At 48.5% G+C, this 27,815-nt stretch overlaps 1 protein-coding gene across 5 annotated transcripts in view; it reads right to left on the bottom strand.

Annotated features, from left to right (window-relative positions):
* ZPBP2 (zona pellucida binding protein 2) overlaps positions 1-27,815 on the bottom strand; it is a 274,873-nt gene that overhangs the window by 106,268 nt on the left and 140,790 nt on the right. For 4 of the 5 annotated variants that reach the window (XM_029572759.1, XM_029572758.1, XM_029572761.1 and 1 more), the window contains 2 exons: positions 22,265-22,426; positions 20,286-20,504 (listed from right to left, as the gene is read on the bottom strand). In XM_029572759.1, coding sequence (XP_029428619.1) covers positions 20,286-20,504; positions 22,265-22,426 — 381 coding nt within the window. The remainder of the gene's footprint in view (positions 1-20,285; positions 20,505-22,264; positions 22,427-27,815) is intronic. The other variant, XM_029572762.1, reaches the window with a different exon arrangement.

The following is a 27,815-nucleotide window of genomic DNA, read 5'->3' on the forward strand; positions in this document are numbered from 1 at the left end:
TACCAGGGCAGTTCCCGTCTGATGCCGTCAAGGTAGCATATATTTTGTCTCTGCTCGATGGGAGAGCTATGCTATGGGCCTCTCCCATGTGGGAGAAACAGGACGCCATGCTGCACAATTTACAGGATTTCGTGACTCACTTCAAACAGACTTTTGACGAGCCAGCTCGTGCTACCACCGCTACCACTGAAATTCTACAGCTACGACAAGGATCCCGTTCTCTGGTGGAGTACGCTATTGAATTTCGTACTCTGGCGATGGAACTCGGCTGGCAGGATGACTGTTTGCGGGGTATTTTCTTGGAAGGCCTTGCAGGCCGTATCAAGGACGAGCTGATGGCTCGCGACCTGCCCTTCACTCTGAACGGGGTGATAGACTTGGCCGGGAGGATTGACCGGCGATTGCAGCAACGAGCTAAGGAGGGTCGAGTTCCTCGTCGGCCTGTCTCTTTGGCACCCTCCTTCTCCAGGTCTCTGACTTTATCTCACAAGACATCATCAGCCTCCCACAGCCCCTCTGAGGAACCTATGCAGCTTGGTCGGGCGCCCCTAACCGAGGAGGAGAAGACACGTCGCCGCACTCAAGGCCTGTGCTTATACTGCGGCACTAAGGGTCATTTCCTGGGTCAGTGTCCTGCGAGACCGGGAAAAGCTCAAGTCTAGGGAGAGATGAGGAGGTTCCCCTAGGCTATGTTAATGCTACTCCTCAATGTACAGTTCCTATAACGTTGGAGTATCCAGGTGGCTCCTTTCAGACTCTAGCTTTCATTGATTCCGGAGCCGGAGGGAACTTTATCTGGAGAGAACTGGTACACCAATTAGGACTACCTACTAAGCGCCGGATACCTCCATTACGGGTTACCTCTATCCAGGGAACCCCTCTACCTGGATCCATTTCTGAAACTACGATGCCTCTCACTTTACGGACGGGAGTGCTTCACACTGAGACAATCTCCTTTTTGCTACTTGATAAATCGGTGCACCCTGTGGTCCTGGGACTCCCTTGGTTGCAACAACATGCTCCGGTGATCCATTGGGACTCTCTCCAAATTGCGCAATGGAGTCCTTCCTGTTTCCAGAATTGCCTGGATCCCGTTCCTAGACCGGAGATATTACTCTCTCACTCTGCCCTGGACCTTCCTTTGCCGTACCAGAATTACGCTGACGTGTTCTCCAAACAAAAGGCTGAACTGCTTCCATGCCATCGGCCCTTCGACTGTGCCATTGATTTACTACCTGGTTCCACTCCTCCGCGGGGTAGGGTATACCCTCTTTCTCTGCCAGAAACCCATGCAATGTCAGACTACATTACGGAGAATCTTGCCAAAGGGTTCATTCGTCCTTCGCACTCCCCTGCAGGAGCAGGATTCTTTTTTGTGTCCAAAAAAGATGGCTCCCTCCGGCCGTGCATAGACTATCGAGGTCTGAACTCCATCACTAAGAAAGATCGCTATCCCTTGCCTCTGATCCCAGAACTGCTCGATAGACTTCAGGGGGCCAAGATCTTTACAAAATTGGATTTACGTGGAGCATACAATTTGGTTCGTATTCGTCCCGGTGACGAGTGGAAGACAGCGTTCAACACGCGAGATGGACATTACGAATACTTAGTAATGCCTTTCGGCTTATGTAATGCCCCTGCTGTCTTCCAGAATCTGATGAATGAGGTACTCCGGGAGATGCTTCATTCCTTCGTCATAGTGTACCTTGATGACGTCCTGATCTATTCCCAAGATCTTTCTTCCCATCGCCAACACGTCAAACAAGTCTTACAGGCTCTAAGGGACAATCATCTATACGCTAAATTTGAAAAATGTCAGTTTGAGCGCGAGTCGCTTCCGTTCTTGGGATATATTGTTTCCTCGTCCGGTTTCCAGATGGACCCAGAGAAGGTGGCGGCCATTGTCAATTGGCCTCGCCCGTCTGGTCTGAAGGCGCTACAGCGATTCCTTGGATTCGCCAATTTTTACAGGCATTTTATACCACATTACTCCCAGAAGGTAGCTCCTCTCACGGCGCTTACTCGCAAAGGGGTTAACGCTCACGATTGGTCCACTACCGCCTCGGCTGCCTTTGAAGACTTAAAACAAGCATTCCTAGCCGCTTCCTGCCTACGACACCCAGATCCACAAAGACCCTTCATCTTGGAGGTCGATGCCTCGAATCTGGCTGTTGGAGCGGTGCTCAGTCAACACGATACTTCGGGCAAATTGATGCCATGTTCTTACTTCTCTAAAAAGTTTTCGCCTGCTGAATGTAACTATGGCATCGGAGACAAGGAACTCCTAGCCATTAAGTTAGCCTTCGAGGAGTGGAGGCAATGGCTGGAGGGGGCTAATCATCCGGTGACAGTGTACACTGACCACAAAAATTTATTGTACTTGGCCCGAGCTCAACGACTAAACTCGCGGCAAGCAAGATGGTCACTCTTCTTCAGTCGTTTCAATTTCATCCTCAAGTTTCGACCAGCGGAGAAGAACGTTCGAGCCGATGCTCTATCTCGTACCTGTCAGCCGGAGGAAGAGGACAACTCTCCACGAACCATCCTGGATCCTGCCTGTGTTCAACTAACTACTACTTCCATTTGTTCCTCAAGTAAGACTACGGTTCCTAAAAGGCTTCGGAGGGAAGTCCTGTCTTGGGGCCACGACTCCTTGACCGGGGGGCACGCTGGTAGACTAAGAACTTTGGATCTTATAAATCGTTTCTATTGGTGGCCAGGTCTTCGACGTGATGTTTCCCTTTACGTGAGTTCTTGCCCCACTTGCGCTCTGCAGAAACCGCTTAATGGCCCCCCGAGAGGGTTACTACAACCGTTACCTATACCCACGGAACCCTGGACACATATTGCCACTGACTTTATGGTGGAACTCCCGCCTTCGCAAGGCAAGACTGTGGTATGGGTCACGGTGGACCGCTTCTCTAAAATGGCTCACTTTGTGCCTTTACCCAAATTACCTTCCGCCACTGAACTGGCTTCTCTGTTCACACACCATGTATTCCGTATTCATGGTCTGCCTCAGGACATTGTTTCAGACAGAGGTCCTCAATTCACAGCCAGGTATTGGAAAGCCTTATGCAAAAAATTTAAGATCCAGTTGAGTTTCTCTTCCGCTTTTCACCCGCAAAGTAATGGGCAAACTGAACGCATGAATCGTTCTTTAAAGTTGTTCCTACGAGCGTTCATTAACCACAAACAAGATAATTGGGTGGAGCTTTTGCCTTGGGCTGAATTCGCCTATAATAATCAGATACATACGGCGACGGGGAAATCCCCTTTTCAAATTGTGTACGGTAAACAGCTCAAACCACCGTTACCTCTACCTGTACCAACCTCCTCACCCGCTGCTCAATTGTCCGCGGACCAATTGAGTAAATTGTGGTCCTCAACTCAACACCGTCTTCAGAAGGTCGCACGCACTGCTAAACGCTACTATGATCGACACCGAAAACCTGCATTCACCTTCCTCCCAGGCGATCTAGTGTGGCTTAGTACAAAGAACATTCATTTGAGGCAACCTTCCAAGAAACTCTCTCCCAAGTTCTGTGGTCCCTTCCGCGTAGCAGAAAGAGTAGGGTTGGTCTCTTACCGTCTACGACTCCCAACCACTTTACGCATTCATGATGTCTTTCACGTCTCTCTCTTAAAACCAGTAATTCTTTCCAGATTCCACCCCAGGCCTCTTGACGACGCTTCCACCACCACGGATGGGGATCCTACGTTTCAGGTACGAGAGGTCCTGGATGCTCGTTTCGCCAACAGACGTTGGGAGTATTTGCTGGCCTGGGAAGGTTGTGGAGACGAAGACAATACGTGGGAGCCTGCCCGCAACATCTTGGACAAGACTCTCCTACAGCAATATCATCTGGACCATCCTGACAGGCCTAGTCCTCTGAAGAGGGGGCGTAAAAGGGGGGGTACTGTTGCGGTCCCGGTCGCTAGGCTAGCGACCGGGTCCTTACCTTTCTGCTGCCTCTCCCGGTCTCGCCGCGTTCCGTTGCTCCTGGGGCCTGCAGGGCCGCATGGCAGCGTCTCTCTCCACGTGGAGACGCTGCCGAGGAGCGACTCAGACTCCTCCCACTGCCAGGCAACGCGCGCGCGCGAGCAGGGGGCTCTTAAAGGTCCAGCACCCGGAAGTGCTGAACCGCCCCGTTCCTGACGTCAGACGCTGGCCGGCTATTTAAACCAGCGTCTGACTTCCTTGCTTTGCCTTTGCAACGAGGTCACTCTACTGTGTGCTTAGTTGCTTCCCAGCGTTGCTTTCAGCCTTGGTTCCTGCTTGTTCCAGCCGTGCCTTGCTTCCAGCCCTGGTTCCTGCTTGTTCCAGCCGTGCCTTGCTTCCAGCTCCGGTTCCAGCTTGTTCCAGCCGTGCCTTGCTTCCAGCCCTGGTTCCTGCTTGTTCCAGCCGTGCCTTGCTTCCAGCCCTGGTTCCTGCTTGTTCCAGCCGTGCCTTGCTTCCAGCTCCGGTTCCAGCTTGTTCCAGCCGTGCCTTGCTTTCAGCCCTGGTTCCTGCTTGTTCCAGCCGTGCCTTGCTTCCAGCTCCGGTTCCAGCTTGTCCCAGCCGTGCCTTGCTTCCAGGTCAGGTTCTGTTTGGTCCTGCTGTGCCTTGGCTCCAGCTCTGGGCTCTACTTGCTGTCTACATATCCTGACTCCAGCTCCGGTTCCTGATTCTCCTTGTCTTCAGCCAGCCACGAACCTTGGTCTTCTTCACGATTCTCCTTTGTCTTCAGCCAGCCACGAACCTTGGTCTTCTTCACGATTCTCCTTTTCAGCCAGCCACGAACCTTGGTCTTCTTCACGATTCTCCTTTGTCTTCTGCCAGCCTCGAACCTTGGTCTTCTTCACGATTCTCCTTTGTCTTCAGCCAGCCACAGACCTTGGACTCATTCACGATTCTCCTAAGTCCCAGCGACTTGGACCCCTACGGGCTCCTCCTGGGGGGGTCTTGGGTTTCCAGGGTGAAGACGCCATCAGTCCGCTCCAGCTGAGTGCCGCCTCCCGGCTTATTAACTCCTGTGGACGCTGTCCACCTCAGCCGGCCCAAGGGTCCACTATTGACTTTACTCATAACATAACAAGTGCGGAGTACCGCCCGGTCCTGCAGGAGCTTAGTGTAAGGCGGATAGGTAACTAGGGCCTGCAATTCACTAACCCTGCGAGCTGAAGTGATAGCCAAAAGGAATAACACTTTCCATGTGAGATACTTTAACTCACAGGAGTGCAGAGGTTCGAAAGGAGGTTTCATTAGACGACCAAGAACCAGGTTAAGGTCCCAAGATGGGGCCGGAGGACGTAAGGGTGGCTTCAGATGGAGCAAGCCTTTAAGAAAACGGGTTACTAGGGGTTGTACTGAAATAGGGACACCCTGTACACCTTTATGGAAGGCGGCTACCGCACTGACATGCATTCTGATAGAAGAGGTTTTAAGACCTGATTCAGAGAGATGCCATAAATAGTCCAAGAATTTGGAGATTGGACAGGAAAGGGGATCAAGGGACTGAGAAGTGCACCATGATGTGTACCTTTTCCATTTGTATGAGTAAGACTTTCTTGTGGAAGGCTTTCGTGAAGCTATCAGGACCCGAGAAACGGAATCTGAAAGGTTGAAAGGCTGAAGGACTAACCTTTCAACATCCATGCCGTCAGGGACAAGGCTTGGAGGTTGGGATGGAGGAGGCATCCGTCGTTTTGAGTGAGCAGATGCGGGTCCTTTCCTAGAGGAATGTGCCTGCGGATGGAGAGATCCTGGAGTATTGGAAACCATACTTGGCGTGGCCAGTAAGGTGCTATCAGGATCATGGTTCCCCCGTCCTGGCGTAGCTTCACGAGAGTCTTTGACACAAGAGGAAGTGGAGGGAATGCATAGAGCAGACCGGTTGTCCACTTGAGGGAGAATGCATCCCTCGGCCGAGAGTGCTGGCTCCGAATGAGAGAGCAGTAATCGTCCACTTTGTGGTTCTGAGGGGACGCAAAGAGGTCTATGCGGGGAGAACCCCACTTGTGAAACAGAGAGGTCGCTACCAGAGGATCGAGTGACCACTCGTGCGGTTGGAAGACACGGCTCAGCTGGTCTGCCAATACATTGTCTACTCCCGGCAGGTAAGTGGCCCTGAGGTACATGGAGTGGGAGAGGGCTTCCGCCCAGATCTGCGCAGCTTCCTGACACAGAAGGAAGGAGCCTGTGCCTCCCTGCTTGTTTATGTACCACATGGCCACTTGGTTGTCCGTCTGGATTAAGATTATCTGATGGAATAGATGATCTTTGAAAGTTCGGAGTGCATAGCGGATTGCGCGAAGTTCCAGGAAATTGATCTGGTGTTCGGCTTCCTCGTTGGACCATAACCCTTGGGTTTGAAAGTCGTCCACATGAGCTCCCCAACCGATGTGAGAAGCGTCGGTGGTTAGGATTACTTGCGGATCCGGTGGAAGAAAGGGTAAGCCCTGAAGGAGGTTGACCTGAGTCGTCCACCAGGTTAAGGATAGGCGCAGCGCTTGTGTGACTGTGACTATGGAGGACAGAGGCTGAAAAGCTTGAATCCATTGGTGTCGTAGAGTCCATTGTGTTACTCTCATGGCTAGTCGGGTCATGGGAGTGACTTGAACCGAGGATGCCATGTGTCCTAGGAGAATGAGGAACTGGCGAGCCGTGGCAGTGTTCTGAGACTGGAGCTGGCGAGCCAGGGATATTAGGGTGTGGACCCTCTGAAGAGGAAGGTAAGCCTTTGCCTGCAAGGTGTCCAAGTCTGCTCCAATGAAGGATAAGGTTTGAGACGGGACTAAGCAAGATTTCTCGTAATTGATGAGAAACCCTAAGGAAAGGAGTGTTTGAATTGTCAATTTTAGGGAGGATTGAGCTATCTGTTGGGTGGAGGCCCTGATTAGCCAATCGTCCAGGTATGGGTAGACGTGGACACCTTCCTTCCTGAGGAATGCTGCTACCACTACGAGACATTTGGTAAAGACTCGTGGGGCAGAAGCTAGACCGAAAGGGAGGACACGGTATTGATAATGGTCGTGGCCAACTAGAAACCGCAGATATTTGCGATGGGATTGTGTGATCGCAATGTGGGTATAAGCGTCCTTGAGGTCGAGAGAGCACAGCCAATCCCCTCTTTGTAGCAGAGGGAGCAGCGCGCCTAGGGTTACCATTTTGAACTTCTCTTTTTGAAGGTATTTGTTGAGGGCTCGAAGGTCCAAAATGGGACGTAGTCCCCCCGATTTCTTTGGTATTAGGAAGTATCTGGAATAGAATCCCTTGCCTCGTTGAGAGGGAGGAACGGGTTCTATAGCATTTGATTGCAGAAGAAGAGATACTTCCTGTTGTAATTGAGCCAAATGGGTGGATAGACTCCACGCTTGAAGAGGCGGGGAGTCTGCCGGAAGAGTTATGAAGTTGAGGTGGTAACCCTGTGCGATAATTGTTAGCACCCACTGATCTGAGGTGATCTGCAACCAAGGTTGTAGAAAATGGTACAGTCGACCTCCTACAGGGATGTCAGGAAGAGGGGTTTGGCATGTGTTCCCTACAGGGGAGTCAAAGGCCAGCCGCAGGCCCAGGAGGAGGGGCTACAGTAGGCCTTTGTTTCCTAGGCTGACGCGGCTGAGGCCTAGTAGAGGATCGAGCTGGACGAGGCCTGGCCGATGGAGGGTAATAACGGCGTGGTCGAAAGAATGACTTCTTAGAGTCTTTCTTTTGCGGTTGCTTGGAGGTCAGCTCAGGTGGGACAGATGAGAGTTGTTTCAACGTCTCATGGTGGTCTTTCAACTCCGCCACAATCTGCTGAATTTGCTCTCCAAACAAATTATCGCCTAAGCAGGGTAAATCAGCAAGACGATCCTGAACCTCTGGGCGAAGGTTGGATGATTTTAACCAAGCCCAACGTCTGGCTGAGATGGCTGTGGCTGAAACTTTTGTGGAAGCATCGAATATGTCGTAGGCAGTCCTAATCTCGTGCTTCCCTGCCTCAAATCCCTTGTGAAGAAGGGCTTGAAGCTGCGGTTGGTATTGGTCTGGTAACGTATCAGCATAGTCTTGCATCTGCTTAAGGATGGCTCTGTTGTACTGAGTCATATAAAGTTGATATGAAGCTATGCGTGAAATTAACATAGCTCCATGATAGACTTTCCGTCCAACACTATCTAGGAACTTGTTGTCCCTGGTAGGCGGGGTAGAAGAGTGTGGCTTAAGACGCTTGGCCTTCTTCTGCGTGGACTCAACCACAACAGAGCGATGATCCAGTTGAGGTTTTTGGAAACCTGGTGCTGACTGGACAAGGTAGGTGGAGTCAGCTTTTTTGTTAACTGGGGACACTGATGAAGGAGATTCCCAGTTTTTCTTGAGCAGATCCAAAAACACCTGGTGTATAGGGATGGAAGCGATGATTTTTGGAGCATCCAGAAATTGAAGGAGTTCCATCATCTGGTGTCTGTCATCAGCTTCAGATTGTAGTTGAAAAGGTACAACTTCTGACATCTCTTTCACAAAATTAATGAAAGATAGATCCTCAGGAGGAGATCTTTTTCTACTCTCTGTAGGAGATGGAGGCGAAGGCAAATCCGTGTCAGAAGATGTATCATCATCATCACCCCAGGTATCGTAGGGATCAAGTGGGGTTTGTAACCCTGATGGACCTGGCTGAGGCTCTAAAGGCATCGATGGAAACCGAGGTGGAATCGGTGCCGTAGGTGGAACCAGAAATGGCATCGATGGCTTCGGTGCTGTCGATGGAATCGGTGCCTGGCGTGGAATGGATGGAACCGAAGGATATATCGGTGGAGATATACCAGAAGGCACCGATGGAACCACCCCGGAAGGGGGAATCCGGAACGGTGTTTCTCCTGCCGATGAAAATCCAGTCGGAGACGGTGGTGTTGTCGATGGCACTGGAATCACCGATGGAAGGGCCGTCATGAGCGCCTCCATGCGGCTCAGTAGCGGTGCTAGCGCTTGTATCAACGGCTCGGTGGTCGGTTCCCTCCTCGGTGGCGAAGCCGGTGCCGGTGTCGGTGCCGGGGGCGGCACTGGAACCGGTGCCGGAGACGGTGCCGATGGAGGTTGCAATTTCTTCATCGCTTTCTCGATGGCCTCCTGGACCAGCCGGTCCAGTTCTGCCCGGAGACCAGGGGTAACCATACCCGGCTCGACGGGAGAGGGAGGCTGAGGCAGGGCCGGAGGGACCACCGTAACCGGTGGGATCACGGCCCCCGCACCCCGGGAGGGTGAGGGTTTCCTCGATGCCTGCGAACAAGACGTGGCGGGTGTCCGGTCTGTTCGCGGCTTCTTTGTCGGTGGCTCGGTTTGAGCAGAGGTCGATGGCTGTGGATCCTCGACAGGCCGAGATTTGTGCCGTCGATAGCGGTGCTTTTCCTTCCGATCCCCTCGCCCATCCGGGGAAGGGACGGGAGTCGACGGCCGAGAAGCGATCGATGGCGGACGGTCACCGGAGGGTTGACGATGATGGTACAAACTTCGACGGTGCCGGTTCCGATGACGTCGATGCTATCGATGGCGTTGGGGTGGGTGCATGGAAGAGGAGCCCCATCTTCTCCATCCTGGCTTTGCGACCCTTGGGTGTCATTAAGGCACATTTGGTGCAAGTCAGGACATCATGCTCACTACCCAAACACATCACACAAACCCTGTGGGGGTCTGTGATGGACATAGTCCGGGTACAATCCGGACAACGGCGGAACCCCGTTGCCATGGCCTGAAGCCAAAATTTAGGCTGGGGATCGGTAAGTGCCAACAGGCCTCAAGGGCCAAATTCGACGGTAGTCGATGGAAAAAGGCAAAAAACTTACCGGGTTCCGTAAGATGACTAAAAATTTGTCGAAGGGAGACCCCTGAGGGGCAAATTTTCTTAGGAAATTAATTTCCAAATTCCTGTCAGGAACGTGGTTAGAGAGCTCCTTTCACCGCATGGCAACTGCTGCGCGGAAAAAAGAAGACTGAAGGGAGACCCCTGCTGGCTGCAGGGTCAGTGCCTTGCTGGGCATGCCCAGTAGGGGCCAGTCAAAGTTCTGTTTAAACTTTGACAGAAGTTTTCCGTGGTGGGCTCCATCCTCGATGTCACCCATTTGTGAGGACAACCATCCTGCTTGTCCTGTGAGAACAGGTTAATAGCGCAGTCGAAGGGCCGATGCTCGGGGAGTAATTCGGCCTTCTCTTTGGAGAAGACGTCCCGGAAGGCGTGGTACTGCGAAGGTACTGCTAGAGGAGCTGCTAGAAGTGGAAGCATTGGTGGAGAACGAGCGGGGAGACACTGACGGAAGCATGTAGGACCCCAGGATGTGATCTGGAGAGAATTCCAGTTTATCACCGGCGAGTGTCTTCTCAGCCACGGTAATCCTAAGATGACAGGGTGGATGGACTTCTCTAGGATGAGGAATGAGATCTCTTCAGTATGAAGGACACCGACCTGGAGCTTGAGAGGGCGAGTTCGGGTGGAGATGGTCCCCGGAAGTGGGGTACCCTGAATGGAAGATACTCGTACGGGCGGCTCCTGGGGTTGGGTCTCCAGCTGAAGCTGCTGTACTAGATCTCGGAGGATAAAATTCCCCCCGGACCCGGAGTCGAGCAGGGCTAAGGTGTCGAAACCCCCCTCCGGGAGACACAGTCTTACTGGAACGGTACATGGGGAGTTAGATGAGGTATTGCCTAGAATCAACTCCCCGCTAGACTCTAGGTTCGGGCGTTTCCCGGGCGCTCGGTACAGCGGGCCAGGAAGTGCCCCTTGCCTCCACAGTAGAGACACAAGCCCTGGGAGCGACGCCGCTTCCGCTCTTCTGGGGAAAGGGGCCCCCGGCCCAACTGCATGGGTTCTTCCCCCTGAGCGGTAGACGGAGCGGGAGGTGAGGGCCAGACACGAGGAGGTGTGGTCCTACGGACGGTCTGTCCCTGGGTGGATCTTCGCTCCCGAAACCGACACTGAATGCGTCGATCTACCCGACCTGCCAGCTCAATGAGCTCATGGAGGTCATCCAGAAGGTCTCGAGCTGCCAGTTCGTCCTGGAGTCGAGGAGAAAGCCCCTCCAGGAATATTCCGTGCAGACTGTTGGCTCCCCAACCCAATTCCGTGGCAAGGGTCTGAAACTCCATGGCATACTCCTCCAGGGCCCGGTTCCCCTGCCGTAGCTGGAGTAGTTCTGAGGCGGCCGTGGAAGCGCGAGACGGCTCATCGAAGACTCTTCGGAAGGACTTGACGAACTGAACTAGGTTGGATAAACGGGGATCCTGGCGTTCCCAGAGGGACGAAGCCCAAGCTAAGGGCCTCCCATCCAAGAGGGAGATGATGTAGCTTGTCTTAACGTGGTCGGTAGGAAACTGTGCAGGCAGCAGGTTGAACCGGATATAGCACTGGTTGAGGAAACCCCGAAATGACTTCGCGTCCCCTGAATACCGGGACGGAGCAGGCATCTGTACTGGAACGGCGGATCCGGGACTGGACCGGGACGTTGACGCCGCAGGGCTGGCGGCGGAGGCCCCCTCGACACGATCTGCTAACCGCTGTACTGTGGACATCAGGGTGTCAAGGCAACTCTTTTGCTGCTGCAGCTTCTGGGCAATGCCCGGGATGGCTTTCAGACCGGCGAGGTCCGCCGGGTCCATGGCCTTGCAATCTGTTAGCTTCGTGAACCCTTGGGCCGGTCAGGACAGGAGATGGAGCGCTGTAAAGGGTCACAGCAAGCGTCCCGACCGGGAGCGGCTTGACGGACTTGGGGACGGCTGGACAATGGACCAAGGTGGAGCCCTATGCGACCAAGGGCTTGGCAGCGGGATGAGAAGTGGACGGCGTTGGGCCTGGTAACTTGAAGGTCTTCACCCTGGAGACCAGCACTCCCCCGAGAGGAGCTCGTAGGAGTCCGGCCGCTGGGACTTTTGGAGATTCGCCCTGGAAGCCGGAGCCCCCCCAGAAGGCACCCGTAGGGGCCCGGCCGCTGGGACTTAGGAGAATCTTCGGGGCCAGTGGACAAGGAAACCAAAGAGCCACGAAGGTCCGAGGCAGGGTCCAGGAGTCAAGCCGAGTCGTGAGCCAAGGGAGAGGCAAGAGGCGGAGTCGTATAACGGAGCCGGGTCAGTGCCAGAAGTCAGAGGAGTAGCCAGAACCAGGGGAGAGGCGAAGTGCGGAGTTGAGGACGGAAACAGGTCAAAGTCAGGGATCAGACAACGATGCCAGAGCCAGTGGAGAAGACAGAGGAAGAGTCAGGAAGCAAGCCGGGGTCGGAGGAGAAGATCAAATCAGGAACGCAGCAACTAGACGTCAGGGAGCCCTGAGGAACCTCGTTGCAAGGCAAGGAAAGGCTCCAGCTGCAGGGCTTAAATAGCCCTGCAGCGTCTGACGTCATCTGCAGGGAATTAGAGTTCTCCCGCGCTGGCCCCTTTAAATCTGGAGGCCTAGCGCGCGGCAAGGGGGCGGGGCCAGCTGCGGGAGGACGCCGGCTGCTCCTCCGGAGCGGGAGCGCGGCGTCAGAGGCCTGTGCAGGCCCAACGGAGGTGGAGGCGGACCGGGCTCGGCGTGGGGGTGAGTGGCGGTCCCAGGGCCGACCCGGGATCGCAACACCTTCGGTGCCTCATAAAGTTTCTGAATCCACCGAATAAAGTGTTCCCCAAATTGAAAAGCTCTCATAGTGTGAAATAGAAAGGGCCCATGTACATAATCAAAAGCTTTTTCCGCATCAATCGCTAGGAGTAACAATGGAATATTGTGATTGCAAGCCCATCCCATAAGGTCTACTATTTCCAAAGCCATTTTGCCCGGTATAAAACCCGACTGATCGGAGTGGATTAGTTGAGGGAGTAAACTATTAAGTCTTTTTGCCAAAATGTTTGCTAAAATCTTCATATCCAAACTGATTAGTGATATTGGCCGATATGACCCACATAAAGTAGGATCATGGCCTGGCTTCGCCAGGATAGTAACTCCGGCCAAGTTAGCAGATTCAGAAAGAGAGACGGTGCCCTGTAAAGCATTGAAAAGATTTACTAATAAGGGTGTCACCAAGCTTGCAAACTTTTTATAAAAGGCAGCTGTGAGACCATCCAGGCCCAGGGACTTCCCCATTTTCAAGTTTTTTATGGCCCATGTAACCTCAGCAGGTGATATGTCCCGGTCCAGAAATTCCTGATTGACTGGTAAGATTGAAGGGAGAGATGATTGAGATAGATATGCTTCGATCCCTAAGGTATTGATAGATTGATCAGTGGCGTATAATTCAGAATAAAAACGGGTAAAACGTTGCCTAATATCGGCGTTGGAAGTCAACATCCCACCTTGTTCATCCTTTAGTTTAACTATATTGTTCTGCATTTGTTGGGCTTTCAGTTTTCTAGCCCATTGACGACCTGCTTTGTTTCTGCCCTCATAATATAGTTGTTTAGCCAGTGTAAGTTTATGGGCTATCTGAGCCGCCTCCAGTTTCTCCAAGTGGGACCTTAATCGATCCATTTCAGCCAATAGAGTTGTGTCCCCTGACCCTTGATGTTTGACTCCCAATTGATGTAATGAGTGTAATGTGTCTAATTTCTCCTTAGTGCACAGTTTTTTAAAGTATGTTCCTCTGGCTATAAATTTTCCCCATAGCACTGCCTTTAAGCAGTCCCATAGTGTCATAGGAGACATTCCATCTTGGTCATTAATCTCCAAGTATTCCTTTATGTCAGAATGTAGCTGCAGAACAAACTCGTTATCCTCCAGCAGACTCTCATTTAACTTCCAGAATTGTTGGCCCTTTTCATAATATCTCAGTTCTAGTTGGATAGAGATCGGGCTATGGTCAGACCATGTAATTGAACCTATTTGTGGAACTTTGACCTGATTAACACAACTTTTAGCTATGAGGAAGACATCAATTCTGGAATAGGTCTGATGTGCTCTCGAGTAGAATGTGTAATTTCTACCTTTTAGATTCCAGATATGCCAAACATCTAATAAATCCAAATGAGTCAGAAAAGATTTAAAAAGTTTACGGTCATGACTGGGCGAATTGACATTGCCCCGAGAATTGTCCATATGGGGGTTCAATGTAAGATTGAAATCACCTCCCACTATCAAATGACCTTCAGCATATTGATCAATTAATTGGCTGAGTCGTGTTAAGTAATGACCTTGTCCAGAATTGGGTGCATATACATTGACTAAGGTATATTTATCCCTACCTATGGCAAGAATGATAATTAAATAGCGACCATCTGGATCCGGATAACTAGCCACTTCCTCAAACATCACATCTTTAGTAATTAGAATTCCCACACCCAGATATTTATGATTTAAAGGTCATGCTGCCCAATATTGTGCAGGAAACGACAAAGGTTTGAGGAGAATTTCGTGGTGCCTCTTGAGGTGAGTTTCTTGAAGAAAAGCGATAGAGGTCAAAGAAACCATCTCTAAAACCCTCAAATACTGGGAAAACTGCCTACAAGAGATCAACCAACTCCTCGCTAACCTAAACCTGATTCTAAACTCGGCCAAAACAGAACTCCTCCTCATCTCCCCTGAAAATAGCAACTCCCCACACTCTGCAACAGTTAACACCATTGCTACACATGCAAGAGACCTAGGGGTAGTAATAGACAAACACCTGAACCTAAAAGCATTTATAAACAATACAACCAGGAACTGCTTCTACAAGCTGCAGGTAATCAAGAGAATGAAACCACTACTACACTTTCATGACTTCAGAACAGTCTTGCAATCAGTAATTTTCTCCAAGATGGACTACTGCAATTCAATATTGCTAGGTCTCCCAGCCTCATACATAAAACAACTTCAGATGCTACAGAACGCGGCAGCCAGAATTCTGACAAATTCCAGAAGAAGAGACCACATCTCGCCAATTCTATCTAATCTTCACTGGCTGCCAATACACTACAGAATCCTACACAAGTCCATCACCATCATCCACAAATCCATCCACTCACAGGCCCCTCTCAACCTCCAAATCCCCCTCAGAATGCACTCATCATCCAGACCTATCAGAGACGCCTACAAAGGCTCCCTGACCGTTCCTCCAACTAAATCTACACTCCATAAGGCACTCAGAGACCGGGCCTTTTCTACAGCGGGCCCCTCTCTTTGGAATACCTACCACCGGACCTTAGGACTTGAACCCTGCTTACCAACATTCAAAAAAAAACTTAAGACTTGGCTATTCAGGCAAGCCTTTCCGGAGTCAAATATCCATTGAGAGACCTCACTGCACAATGTTAATATCCATAAAGAGACATCACTGCACAATGTAAATAAGTTACCTCTGTAAATTTTTACGCTACTATCCTTATTTCCTTCCTCTCCCAGTTCTACAACCTTGTTTTATTGTAACTTTTGCTTCCGTTGCACTTGTTAAAAGAACAGTTTTTGCACCCCCTGTTATATGTAAACCGGCATGATATGATCTTATCATGAATGCCGGTATAGAAAAACCTTAAATAAATAAATAAATAAAATAAATAAGTTTGCAATTCAGAGTACAAACAGTGCCTTTTGCAAGGAGAATTTAAACCCTTGACATTAAGGGATAAAAAATTCAATAAAACCATCAATATCTATACATGTATTCTATGTCCTGCTCCTGCTGCAGCTTGTGTGTAACCCCAGTTAAGAAATGCAAAGATGATCTGTGATTGCACAACGAGTAATCAATGAGAATATCTATTTTAGTGAATAGTAATATTACCATGATATCACCTGTGTGAAGCATCCCAAGTCCCAGCCCCCCATCCCCCATCCGCTTTACCAGTTTCCCCACAAATTGGAATGCTATCTGCATCCAACTTGCCATCAGAGAGGAGGAGTCTATCATCCCAGTGTGACTGCATCATAACCTCCAACCATATTATAATGAAATATAAAATGGTGAATATAATAATCATCCCTTAACCATAAACTTATATATAGAACTGTCACATAACCATCCCTAAAACTGTAAGGTATGAAATCTAGAACTACCGATGATTACCAATAGCGTATATAACTGGAAAGTCATCAGGCATTTGGCCAGGGCAGTATCCCAGGCATATTAGAGAGAGACAACCCTGAAGTAGTGCCCGGAACCTCAAGTATCTGCTCGTTGAGGGATGGAAGCCTCAGTATTCCATCAAAGCCTTTTGTCGCCTTTGTTCACTCGCTGCCATCTCAGGTAGTCATCCCTGCGGCTGTTGGGCTTGGGCACCATTTGTAACTGTTCAAATCCAGCATAGCCTACGTTATGGAGTAATCTCGATGCTTCCAAAAGTGTTTTTACTCGATGAGTCTCGCCCTTCAACGAAAAGCTCATCCCGAAAGAGAAGAGCCATGTATATCGCACGTTTTCCGCCCGCAGGAGATCCGTGACAGGCTTCAGCTCTTGCCTTCTCCGTATGGTAATGGGCGAGAGATCAGCAAAAATCATAATGGCCGTGCCTTGCCATAGCCACGTGGCTTGCTTCCGTGCAATGGTCACCAGCTGATCTTTCTGTGCAAAGTCGTGGAAGCAGGCAAGTATGTCCTTTGACTTGTTAGCTATTCGGGGCCCCATAACTCTATGGGCTTGATCGATTTTTAGTTCCCCACCAGATACCAGGGCAGTATCCCAGGCATATTAGTTCCCTACCAGAGTTTTCACTGACTTGGGTTGCCTCCGAAGTGAGCAGTATGGTGCAAATCTTCTGAACTACCGCCACACAGTCTTGATTCTCAGGCGACTCCGGCACACCCCGAAATCGCAAATTGTGTCACCTCGAGCGATTTTCCAGGTCCTCCAGTTTATCATTTAGTCTTTCCAGCTCCGATTGAATCTGTGTATGTTGTTCATGTGTGGTTTTAATGTTTTCACTGTTTGCATCCACTCAGGTTTCAATTTCGAAGATCCGGCAGCCATGTTCAGCCAGCTCTTCTTTGAGCTCCTCTATCGAGTGCATAATATCTTGTGTGTTGGCCGTGATTTCGGATTTCAACTCCGCAAACTATAGTTTCATCTCGGATTTGGTCGGGAGTTCTTCATCATCATTCATTGCCGGCGCGTCTGGGCCTTCCGGCACAGTTAGTGCTGACTCATCATCCGCCATCATGTCCACGGCCGGGGGTCTCCCGTCTCCCTCCAACTTCTGATAGGAATATTTTCTGAAGTCGACTTGTTTACGTCTCGTAGACATCAGGGCTGGCAGTATACTTATTTGAATCCAGATAAGTAAAAATTAAGATGCGGATGGTTTGATTTTCCAGGGATTGTTCTTGAGGTTGAAGGAGCTCTCGTTTTAGGCAGCCATCCCCTGGGGTGGCATCACTTCCTCCTTCCTGGGACATTTAAGTAGCAGATGACCAGAGTTCCCACAATAGAGGCAAAGACCCAATTGATGGCGACGAGACCTTTCCTCATCCGGGAGATGGACATGACCCAGTTGCATGGGTTCCTCTAAAGAATTTCCGGAAGACAAGGGATGATCGCTGGATGGGAATAATTCCCTGGGGCGGCTCTTCAGAGTAGAACGGTTTTCCTGGGACCGCTCCTGGAGTTGTCTGTCGATCTTACCTGTTAGATCAATGAGGCCTTCGAGGGATGTGGGAAGCTCCCATGCCGCAAGTTCATCTTTAATTCTGGGGGCCAATCCCTCCAGGAAAATGGCGTGCAAACTGTTCCCCTGCCAATTTAATTCTGTAGCCAAAGTACGGAATTCTATCGCATAGTCCGTTAAAGAGCGAGTTCCTTGGCGCAGTTGCAGAAGGTAAGAGCCCATGGCAGGAAGCCTGCCTGGTTCTTCAAAAACTTGCTTAAAGGCCGACACAAACTGTGGGAGATTTGAAAGCAAGGGGTCAGAGCGCTCCCACAAGGGAGAGGCCAGGGCCAGGGCCTTGCCATCCAAAAGGGACAGAATAAAGGTAGTCTTGACCAAGTCATTCGGAAAAAGTGCTGATTGAAGGGTGAAATGCATGTGGCTTTGATTTAAGAATCCCCGACACCGCTTGGGGTCTCCCATGTAACGGGGTGGTGCCGGCAAGGAAATGACCACCCGACCGGGATCGGGAGCCAGCATGGCTCCCGATCCCGGTACCTTGTACCTCAGGGATCTGTATTGGGACCGGTGCTTTTCAATATATATATAAATGATCTGGAAAGGAATACGACTAGTGAGGTTATCAAATTTGCGGATGATACAAAATTATTCAGAGTAGTTAAATCACAGGCAGACTGTGATACATTACAGGAGGACCTTGCAAGACTGGAAGATTGGGCATCCAAATGGCAGATGAAATTTAATGTGGACAAGTGCAAGGTGTTGCACATAGGGAAAAATAACCCTTGCTGTAGTTACACGATGTTAGGTTCCATATTAGGAGCTACCACCCAGGAAAAAGATCTAGGCATCATAGTGGATAATACTTTAACATCGTCGGCTCAGTGTGCTGCAGCAGTCAAAAAAGCAAATAGAATGTTAGGAATTATTAGGAAGGGAATGGTTAATAGAACGGAAAATGTCATAATGCCTCTGTATCGCTCCATGGTGAGACCGCACCTTGAATACTGTGTACAATTCTGGTCACCGCATCTTAAAAAAGATATAGTTGCGATGGAGAAGGTACAGAGAAGGGCAACCAAAATGATAAAGGGGATGGAACAGCTCCCCTATGAGGAAAGGCTGAAGAGGTTAGGACTGTTCAGCTTGGAGAAGAGACGGCTGAGCGGGGATATGATAGAGGTCTTTAAGATCATGAGAGGTCTTGAACGAGTAGATGTGACTCGGTTATTTACACTTTCGAATAATAGAAGGACTAGGGGGCATTCCATGAAGTTAGCAAGTAACACATTTAAGACTAATCGGAGAAAATTCTTTTTCACTCAACGCACAATAAAGCTCTGGAATTTGTTGCCAGAGGATGTGGTTAGTGCAGTTAGTGTAGCTGGGTTTAAAAAAGGTTTGGATAAGTTCTTGGAGGAGAAGTCCATTAATGGCTATTAATCAATTATACTTAGGGATTAGCCACTGCTATTAATTGCATCAGTAGCATGGATTCTTCTTAGTGTTTGGGTTCTTGCCAGGTTCTTGTGGCCTGGTTTTTGGCCTCTGTTGGAAACAGGATGCTGGGCTTGATGGACCCTTGGTCTGTCCCAGCATGGCAATTTCTTATGTTCTTATGGGGCCCGCTGGGGCTAGAGGTGGGGCATTGAACTGGGTCAGGGAGTCCTGGCGAGCGGCAAGACGGTTCACGTCCACCACTACCAGTTCTAAGGCAGAATGTAGTTTCTGAAGCTTCGAAACAAGTCCTGAAAGGTGTGCGCGCCTGGGGGCTCGGCAGCGAGGAGCAGGCGGCAGCGTCTCTGCCACGTCTCGAGGCTTGTCAGCAGCAGGCAGGGCCGCGAAGAGGAGGGCAGCGCTGAAGGCGCTCCCTCTGCTTTGTCAAGGAGCCGGAGCCCGCCCCCAGCAGGGGGGTGAGGAGAGCTCGTCGCGAGCTCCGTGGCCGGCCGTTGCAACAGGCGCTCTAGGTGGCCACCTAGTCTGTATTGTGTTTCCACCGGCCCTGCAAGAAGGTTCTGGACTGTAGCCAGCATTGAAGCTTTAATGATTGGTGCTTCTGCTCATACATTTCAAGTATGTGTTAATTGAACGTCTTTGGTATCACTTACCTTGTGTCCAATATATGTGCACACATTTAAATGTCAAACCTAGAAACTGGATAATGAATCCTCAGTGGCAAAGTTCAGGTGCTTGAAACAAAATCATGTTACTTTTATGATATCAGAACTTAAAAATTAAAAAACAGTTTGTACTATGGCAACTAAACCCTATATTACAGTACAATTAATATAGAGCCATGAAGTACAGTGCTGTTGTCAGTAGGGATCCTACCCCTCAGGCACCTTTAAGTCCTGAAATGACCTTTGGTAAGAATTTCTCCATTGTCTACATCATTGGTTCCCAAATCTGTCCTGGTGATCTCATAGTTAGTCAGTTTTTCAGAAGAAATGTATTACTATTAATAATAATTTCTATAGCATTACTAGACATAAACAACATTGGGTCTCCAATGTATGCACATATACCTCATGCCTATTCATTGTGGATATCCTGAAAACCTGACTGGCTGTGACATCCCCTGGACAGGTTTGGGAAACACTGATAGGACCCTTAAGTAAGACGTATGAGTAGTGTCCTTAAGAATATTACTTGCATGGTGTTCGAGGTGAGTTCCATATTAGGAGGAAGAATGGCATGTGATCACATGGCTGCAAGCTATGCCTGCAAGCTGCTGACAGTCACTCTTATCGATGGCTCACTGCCGAGCATTCCAGCACAATGAAAGGTCGAGGCTTACCTTTGAAAGTTATAAATAATTCATTTTGGAGGCCATGTTTTGGAGCTTTGATGACATGACATTTAAAAAATGCATCTGTGAGCTGGCAGGTCAGACTATAGATGAGATCCTCCAGGACCTTCTTCAGCTCTTCAAAGTACTGCTCATTCACCACAGTGTTGCACTCTTTGGTGCTAAAGCGGGCATTTATTTGGAATGTGTAATCTGGATCACGATATGCTGAAAATACAGGCAGAGTACCAAAGTGTAGAATGAGCAATTCCAGCTAGGCTACCACTAATACTTCCAATGGCAAATTAACATTGCAATGCCCATGAAAGAAAGATCTTCAGGCTGAAACAGGTGAACATTCGATGCAAATGTTTTGTGTAAAAATCAAACCTTTTTTATGTAGGTTTTCTACTTCAAACGATGATTAAATATATATAGATCAACCATGATTAAATATATATAGATCAACCATTCTTGTTTGTGCCATTATAAAAAACACTTGTTTATGTATATTTTGATACCTCAAAATAATGCCCACCATACTGTATGCAATTTCATGCATATACATTACATTAACCATATACCTATGAATTTTAGGACATAACCTGCACAGACCCCTGTCAATGGGCTGCAGTCTGTTTCATGCAGGAATCTTTATACATGGCACAACTTGGTTTTTACTCCCCTCCCCCATCCACTCATTCCCATTCCATTTTAAAGTGAGGAAAAATTTAGGTTAAGGAGAATTTGAATCTTATTTGTTAATTTCCTTTCCTTGAATCTTGCCATATGAGTCCAGATGAGTGAGTTATGCCTCTCTGCTAGCAAGCAGAGACAGAGAACTACACGTGTTTCATGACATCGCTCACAGTACATGAGCTTGTGCTGCAGCAAACCTTTTAAACAGTTGAAGGACAGAGGGTTCCTCACTATCTGCTGAGAGAATGTCCCCATCCTCTTCTTCTGAGACCCTCTCCCTGTCCCGAGTCGGATTGGCTGGAGGTAAGGATCTCCTGGAGATCCTGGGAGAAGGCCCCTCTCCTGAAGAATGTCATCTCTTTGCAGGGGGATCTGATTACCCAAAGAATGCAGAGTATGGGAGGTCTCTTGAGAATCAGCTATCTTGTGCCCCTTGGGCCTACCTTGCAGAAGAAATACCTTGTGCAAATGTAGCACAAACTCCAGGGGAAAAAGGATATCTGGCCCCCAAAGGAGGCGTCTCCAGGCTTTCAGGAGACAGCTCTGTTGGGCCTCCTGAGGAAGTAGAGGTCAATGGAGATGGTGACAAGCTCTCCCTCTCTTCTGCTCACTGTGCACTTAAAATGGTGGCATCTCCTGCCAAAAAAATCACCCAGGTATTCCTCTTGCCATAACAGAAGAGCTCCCGTGTAGGCTGTTCTGGGTTTCCCCTGCCTCCCGCAGTTGCTGAATACTTACATTTGGGCCTGCAGAGGAACTCCAGTTGTGGGTTTCACACATGCAGCACTTTCTTTGGCCTTCCATATTTGCCTTCAAAGACTTCAACAGGGAGGGAAGAGGACTGCAGCCCATAATATCAGAAGTAGCTGGGGAGGGAGAGAATAACTCAATAAGCCACGGCCCCAAGAGGAGAATTTCAACTCCCAATGGGGCTGGAACCTCTCATGGTCTCAGGAGCCCTGAGATTATCTGAGTCTACTTCCTCACCCTTGAGCTCTAATGAAATCTCCAAAGGAGGGTCAATTGTGAGCCCTCCAAATACTGCACCAGTCCAAAAATGTCTGCACCAACTGGAGACAGAGAAATAATGACAAGGTTTACTACTGCACCAGCTCACATACTGAGTGATATCACAGAAAACCTGTAGTTCTCTGGCTCTGCCTGCAGGCAGGGAGGCATATCCCACTCATCTGGACTAGTATGACAGGATGATAAATAAGAAATGTTTAAGGAACCAAAAATAACTCTGATTATAATGCTTGCCCAAAATAATGCTTGCCTGTCCTTACCAAACAGCATAAATTTGTAAGTCTTAAATGTGTCTCTTTCTTCCTGTGGGTCTTTCTTGATGCGTTTGTAAGAAAGGGTGCAACTGTAGGATCCAGACATGGATTTCTGAAAAGCTTTCAGCATTAGCTTTCCTGTTTCAGTTAGATTCACAAAACTCTGCCCTAAAACATAAAACACAAAATTGTAGATGACAGCTAGAATGGCCGGATGTAAAATGCACAGTATACAATGGCTTCAGTCAATGTTCCCTCTACGATCTGTGGGAGAATAATGACACCCTTCTCCCCACAACGCATATTCAGCCATCCCATAGTTTAAATTGCCTGGGGTCCTGTTGTTTGTGGGAGCTGTCAGCTATGGGAGCTTACCTGTTAATTTTCTTTCCTTTAGTCCTGCTACATCAGTCCAGACAAGTGGGCTATTTCCCCCTTCCAGCAGATGGAAGCAGACTTCTAAGACTTTCTCTATGACATGTGGTGCAGAAACAGTTAAAGCCAATATTTCCATGACAAAGCGGACAATAAATTACAAAAGCACAACTTTGGAGAAAGAAGAGAATATTTATAAACAAATCTTATAGAAGTCCTCTCCAATAACATTTATTTATTTATTTAGAGTCTTTTTTTATACCGAAGTATAACATATTGCCTTCACTCCGGTTTACATTATAAACATCAAATATGAGCAAGTTTGCTTACCGTAAATGGTGTTTTCCATAGATAGCAGATGAATTAGCCATGCTGTATGGGGGTACGTCCTCCGGGCCACTAAGTGGTGGAGCTCTCAAAGTCTATTACAGACTTTTAGCTAGGTACTCCCTCCCTCCTATATCCTGGCAGGATCACCTCAGGTACCTCAGTCAGTATCAAAGCAAGGTAGATATGCTAGAACTGTCCAGGGAGGCGGGTGGATCAGCATGGCTAATTCATCTAAGCAAACTTGCTCTTTTTACATAGATAAGCAGCTGAATTAGCCATGCTGTATGGGAGTCCCCAGCTGACGTATTGTGCTAGTAGTATGTGTTATTTAATTTTTTTTTTTGCTCAATACGAAATAGTGGCGGACAGTTCCTATGAAGGCTGTATTTGTTTGGAATTTGCACTTCTGTAGGATAGTCCATCGTAAAGGGATCATCCACCTTCTGTTTGTGTAAACACTGGTGGGATGAAAAAACATGTTTAGCGGTGATCGTGTCGTCGCTTCACAGATGCCCATGAAAGTACTCGATGGAGAGAGAGGCAATCGAGGTTGTCATCTCCTGCACATGATGTGTCCCGAATGTCGCAGATAGCGTTTGTGACTTTCTAGTACTGCTGAAAAGGATATACAGAACAGTACTCCAAGCCCTCCTATTCTCCAAACTCGAGTATTGCAATGCCCTGCCCCTGGCCTCCCATCCAACACTCTCAGACCACTTCAACTATTCCAAATTGCTGCCGCAAGATCACTATCAAACACCAAAAAATCTGAACACATCTCACCCAATTCTCAAAACCTGCACTGGCTACCCATCCCACAAAAGAATTCATACAAAGTTCTAACACTCATACACAAAGCACTATACTCTGAAAAAATTTGACTGGCTGACCACTGCCCTGCATTTCCAAGCTTCCCAGAGAACTCTCCCGATCCACCAACACCTGGACTCATCCCTACTCCATCACCAAGAATGGCCCACCTGACCTCAACAAGGGAACAAGCCCTAACAATGGCAGGCCCAACACTATGGAACAGCCTACCACCCCAACTCAGGCTCAACCCCTCAATCCAATCTTTCAAAAAGAACCTAAAAACATGGCTCTTCCAAAAAAGCATACCCAACGACCACCCAACACACGAACACAAGCGCTCCCCCACACCCCCCCCCCCACCCAACACCCACATCAAATCTGCATACTCACAAACTGTGATCAACCCCAAAACCTACCTTCCTCACACTAGATGCAAACCTTCAACAATATCTCTTCCTCTAAAATGTCTCAGCATGACTCCCTACATACCTTCTACTACCCTTACCGCAAAGTCTCAACATAAATTAATGTAAAGCCCCACTACATAACGTCAAAAAGCCCAATACAACATGTCACAATACAATGGGTCACACAGTTAAATGTAAAATGTTTAATGTAAAATGCTCAATGTAAAATGTTCAATGTAAAACGTTCAATATAAAATGTCACAAATTTCAATGTAAAATGTTAAAAGTGTTCAATCTTAAATGACACAATGTTCCATTGTAAAACAAGAGGTCCACTCTAACAGACTCCTCTGTTTCCATTGTAAACCAGTGTGATATGTCTGATGAACATCGGTATAGAAAACCAAATAAATAAAATAAATAAATACAATTGGGTATCTCTTTGGCTAAAGTTGAAGTCGTCATTGGATGCCCTTGTGCAATGGGATTGACGAAAAAAAACAGTTGGGTGATAGAATGCACTTATAGTAGTTTGCTAGTGCACGAGTACAATCAAAGGTATGTCAACTTCTCCTGATTGTTAATTGTAGGAGGTTTGGATGGAACATGGGTAAGTTAAGGGTTTGGTTAATGCAGGAACTGGAGATTACCGGTTGTAGAACACTGCGGGTAAGTGTGCAAGGTCACCTCGTCATGGTGAACTTGAAAATAAAGAGGGTAGTGAACCTATGCTTGTAACTCAGTTGGTTTCCTTGCAGGAGTTAAAGCGACAAGGAAAAGCACCTTCCAGGAGAGGTACAAAGGTGACAAGTGTCTAGAGGTGCAAAGGATGAAAGCATTAGCTATTCGAGAGCCATGGTAGTGCATGGCAGCGGTGGTTTTGTAAGGTGGATGTAGATGCAATAGACTCTACATGAAACCGTATACTAAGGAAGAGCATGAAAAAGGATCCCCCTCTAAAAGAAGGTGATAAGCTGTTATGGTGTTTATAGGAACTTGTAGTGAGGAGTTACAATGCCCTTGCTGCATAGTAGATGGAGGAAGGGCAGACGTCGGCGAGGTGGGTCCGCCAAGGGGGTTATACCTGTTGATGAAAACTGGGAAGCAAAGCGGAACAAGCCTCCTGGTTTCCTGAATGTGATGGACAGTTATCCTGAGGATAGGAGAAAAAGGCTGATGAGCTTGCCCATCAAGCTCCATGTCATATTCTAGGGTCATGAGCTGGCACCCAGGTAAATCGGGTTGCAGATTGAAAGCTGTGGTAGGCAGCAGTACCATGTGCTTCTATATGGTGGCGCAATGAGGAACAGATCCGATAGGGTTTTGTTTTTTTTAATTGAATATCCACAATCATGGCAGGTTCGCCGGGTCCTACATGCACCTCTGGAGTGATCGAGAGATGAGTGGTATCGCAGGGATTGTCTAAAATATGTGTTGTGAGCAATCGATGAAAAAGAGCCTGGAGTCTGAGCGAGCTCGGGGAAACAGAACAAAGTTCTTCAATTCATTTTTTTTTGGTATAGTGTAGCAAGAGGTCCACTGTAGTGAGACGAGTTTGGAGATGCAGAGGTTTCATTAACCAGTGTTGCATGCACTTTTCCCTGCATCCAGCCATTTTCCCACAGCTTATGCCAAGACCACCTATATCTTGTCTTATCTAGATGGGAGAGCATTGTCTTGGGCCACGGAGCACGAGGATCCGATTCTTCATGACCTTGAAGGATTCCTCGAACTGTTTAAATCAGTTTTCAATGACCCTGCCTGGTATACCACTGCAGGATCTTCCTTGGTTCACCTGAAGCAAGGTAATAAACCATTAGCTGATTTCGCTATCGAATTCAAGACACTGGCGTCTGAATTATATTGGGACCCGAAATGCCTGAAGACCCTCTTCTTTGAAGGACTGAACTCTCGTCTGAAGGACGAGCTCTCCGCTCGTGAGATGCCTGAGACTTTGGCTGAACTGGTGAAGTTGGCAACAAGGATTGATCACTGACTTCGTGACAAGGTTCAAGAGACCAAGACTCCCAGAAAACCCTTTCAGAGTGAAGCTCGAGTTAAATCCACACCCAGGCCTGTTCCCTCGGTCCCAGTTGCTGGTGAAGAAGAACCTATGCAATTAGGCCGCAGCCATCTGACATCAAAAGAGAGAAGAACACGGAAGAAATTGGGGCTGTACATGTATTGTGGACAAGCTGGCCATGCTTTTCAAACATGCTCTATATGTCCAGGAAACTGGCAGACCTAAGTCCTACGGGAGGACTCATCTTAGGTCTTACTGCTCCTTCTCCTCCGCTCTCTCTTCCTGTATCCTTGATCTGCGGACCCTTAGAGTATCAGACTCTTGCCCTAGTGGACTCGGGGGCAGGAGGCAATTTCATTCTACAACGATTAGTGGAGCACCTACTGATTCCCACTATCACTATGAAGTCTCCACTACTCCTGTCGTCCATTCATGGAGAGCCCTTACTGGGTGAAGTAACCCAACTCACCGAACCAGTATGTCTATGGACCGGTGCTCTCCATTCTGAAACTATCTCCTTCTTTGTTTTAGAGAAGGCCATGCACCCTATAGTACCGTGGCTGCAGCAGCATATGCCTCAATTCAATTGGGCTACACTGGAACTTTCAAGTTGGGGTCCAGACTGCCATGGTAAATGCCTAATGGAGGTCGCTCCTATTCCCTGCATGCCAACCATCCTAGTAATGCTGGGTTTGCCGCCTCAATGTGCATCTTTCCAAGATGTCTTCAAAAGAAGCTGCAGACGTACTACTGCCTCACAGACCCTATGACTGAGCTATTAATCTGAAGCCTAACACTGAACCACCCAAGGGACGGGTGTACCCCCTCTCCATGGCGGAGAATAAAGCCATGGCCAAATATATTCAGGAAAACCTCCGAAAGGGCTTCATAAGACCCTCCAAGGCTCCTGCTGGTGCAGGCTTCTTCTTTGTGGGGAAGAAGGACGGAAGATTGCGTCCATGTATAGATAACAGAGGTCTCAACGAGATAACAGTGAAAGATCGTTATCCCCTGCCTCTGATCTCAGAGCTATTCGACAGATTGCAGGGAGCCAAGATATTCTCCAAGCTTGATCTGAAAGGAGCCTACAACTTACTTCGCATTCGCGCTGGTGATGAGTGGAAAATGGCCTTCAACACCCTGTACGGTCACTTTGAATATTTAGTGATGCCCTTCGGCCTGTGCAACGCCCCGGCTCTCTTTCAAAATTTAATGAACATTTTCCGGGATCTCCTCTATAAATGAGTCCTCATCTACCTAGATGACATCTTGATATTCTCTCAAGACATAACCACTCATCTGGAGGATGTCAAAAGAGTGCTGCAAAGACTCCGTGAGAATCATCTTTACACCAAGCGAATTCCACAAGGAATAAGTGCCTTTCTTGGAGTACATCATTTCCAACCAAGGCTTTCAAATGGATCCATAGAAGCTGGAGAGCATTAAGAAATGGGCACAACCCACCAGTCTAAAGGCTCTCAGACGTTTCTTAGGTTTCACCAACTATTACAGACTTTTATCAAGAATTACTCCTCACTCACAGTTCCGCTTACAGCTATGACGAAGAAAGGTGCTAATGTTGCAAATTGATCTCCGGAGGCAATAGCTG

The sequence above is a fragment of the Rhinatrema bivittatum genome, chromosome 12 (genome assembly GCF_901001135.1).
Source record: "Rhinatrema bivittatum chromosome 12, aRhiBiv1.1, whole genome shotgun sequence".
Taxonomy (NCBI): domain Eukaryota; kingdom Metazoa; phylum Chordata; class Amphibia; order Gymnophiona; family Rhinatrematidae; genus Rhinatrema; species Rhinatrema bivittatum.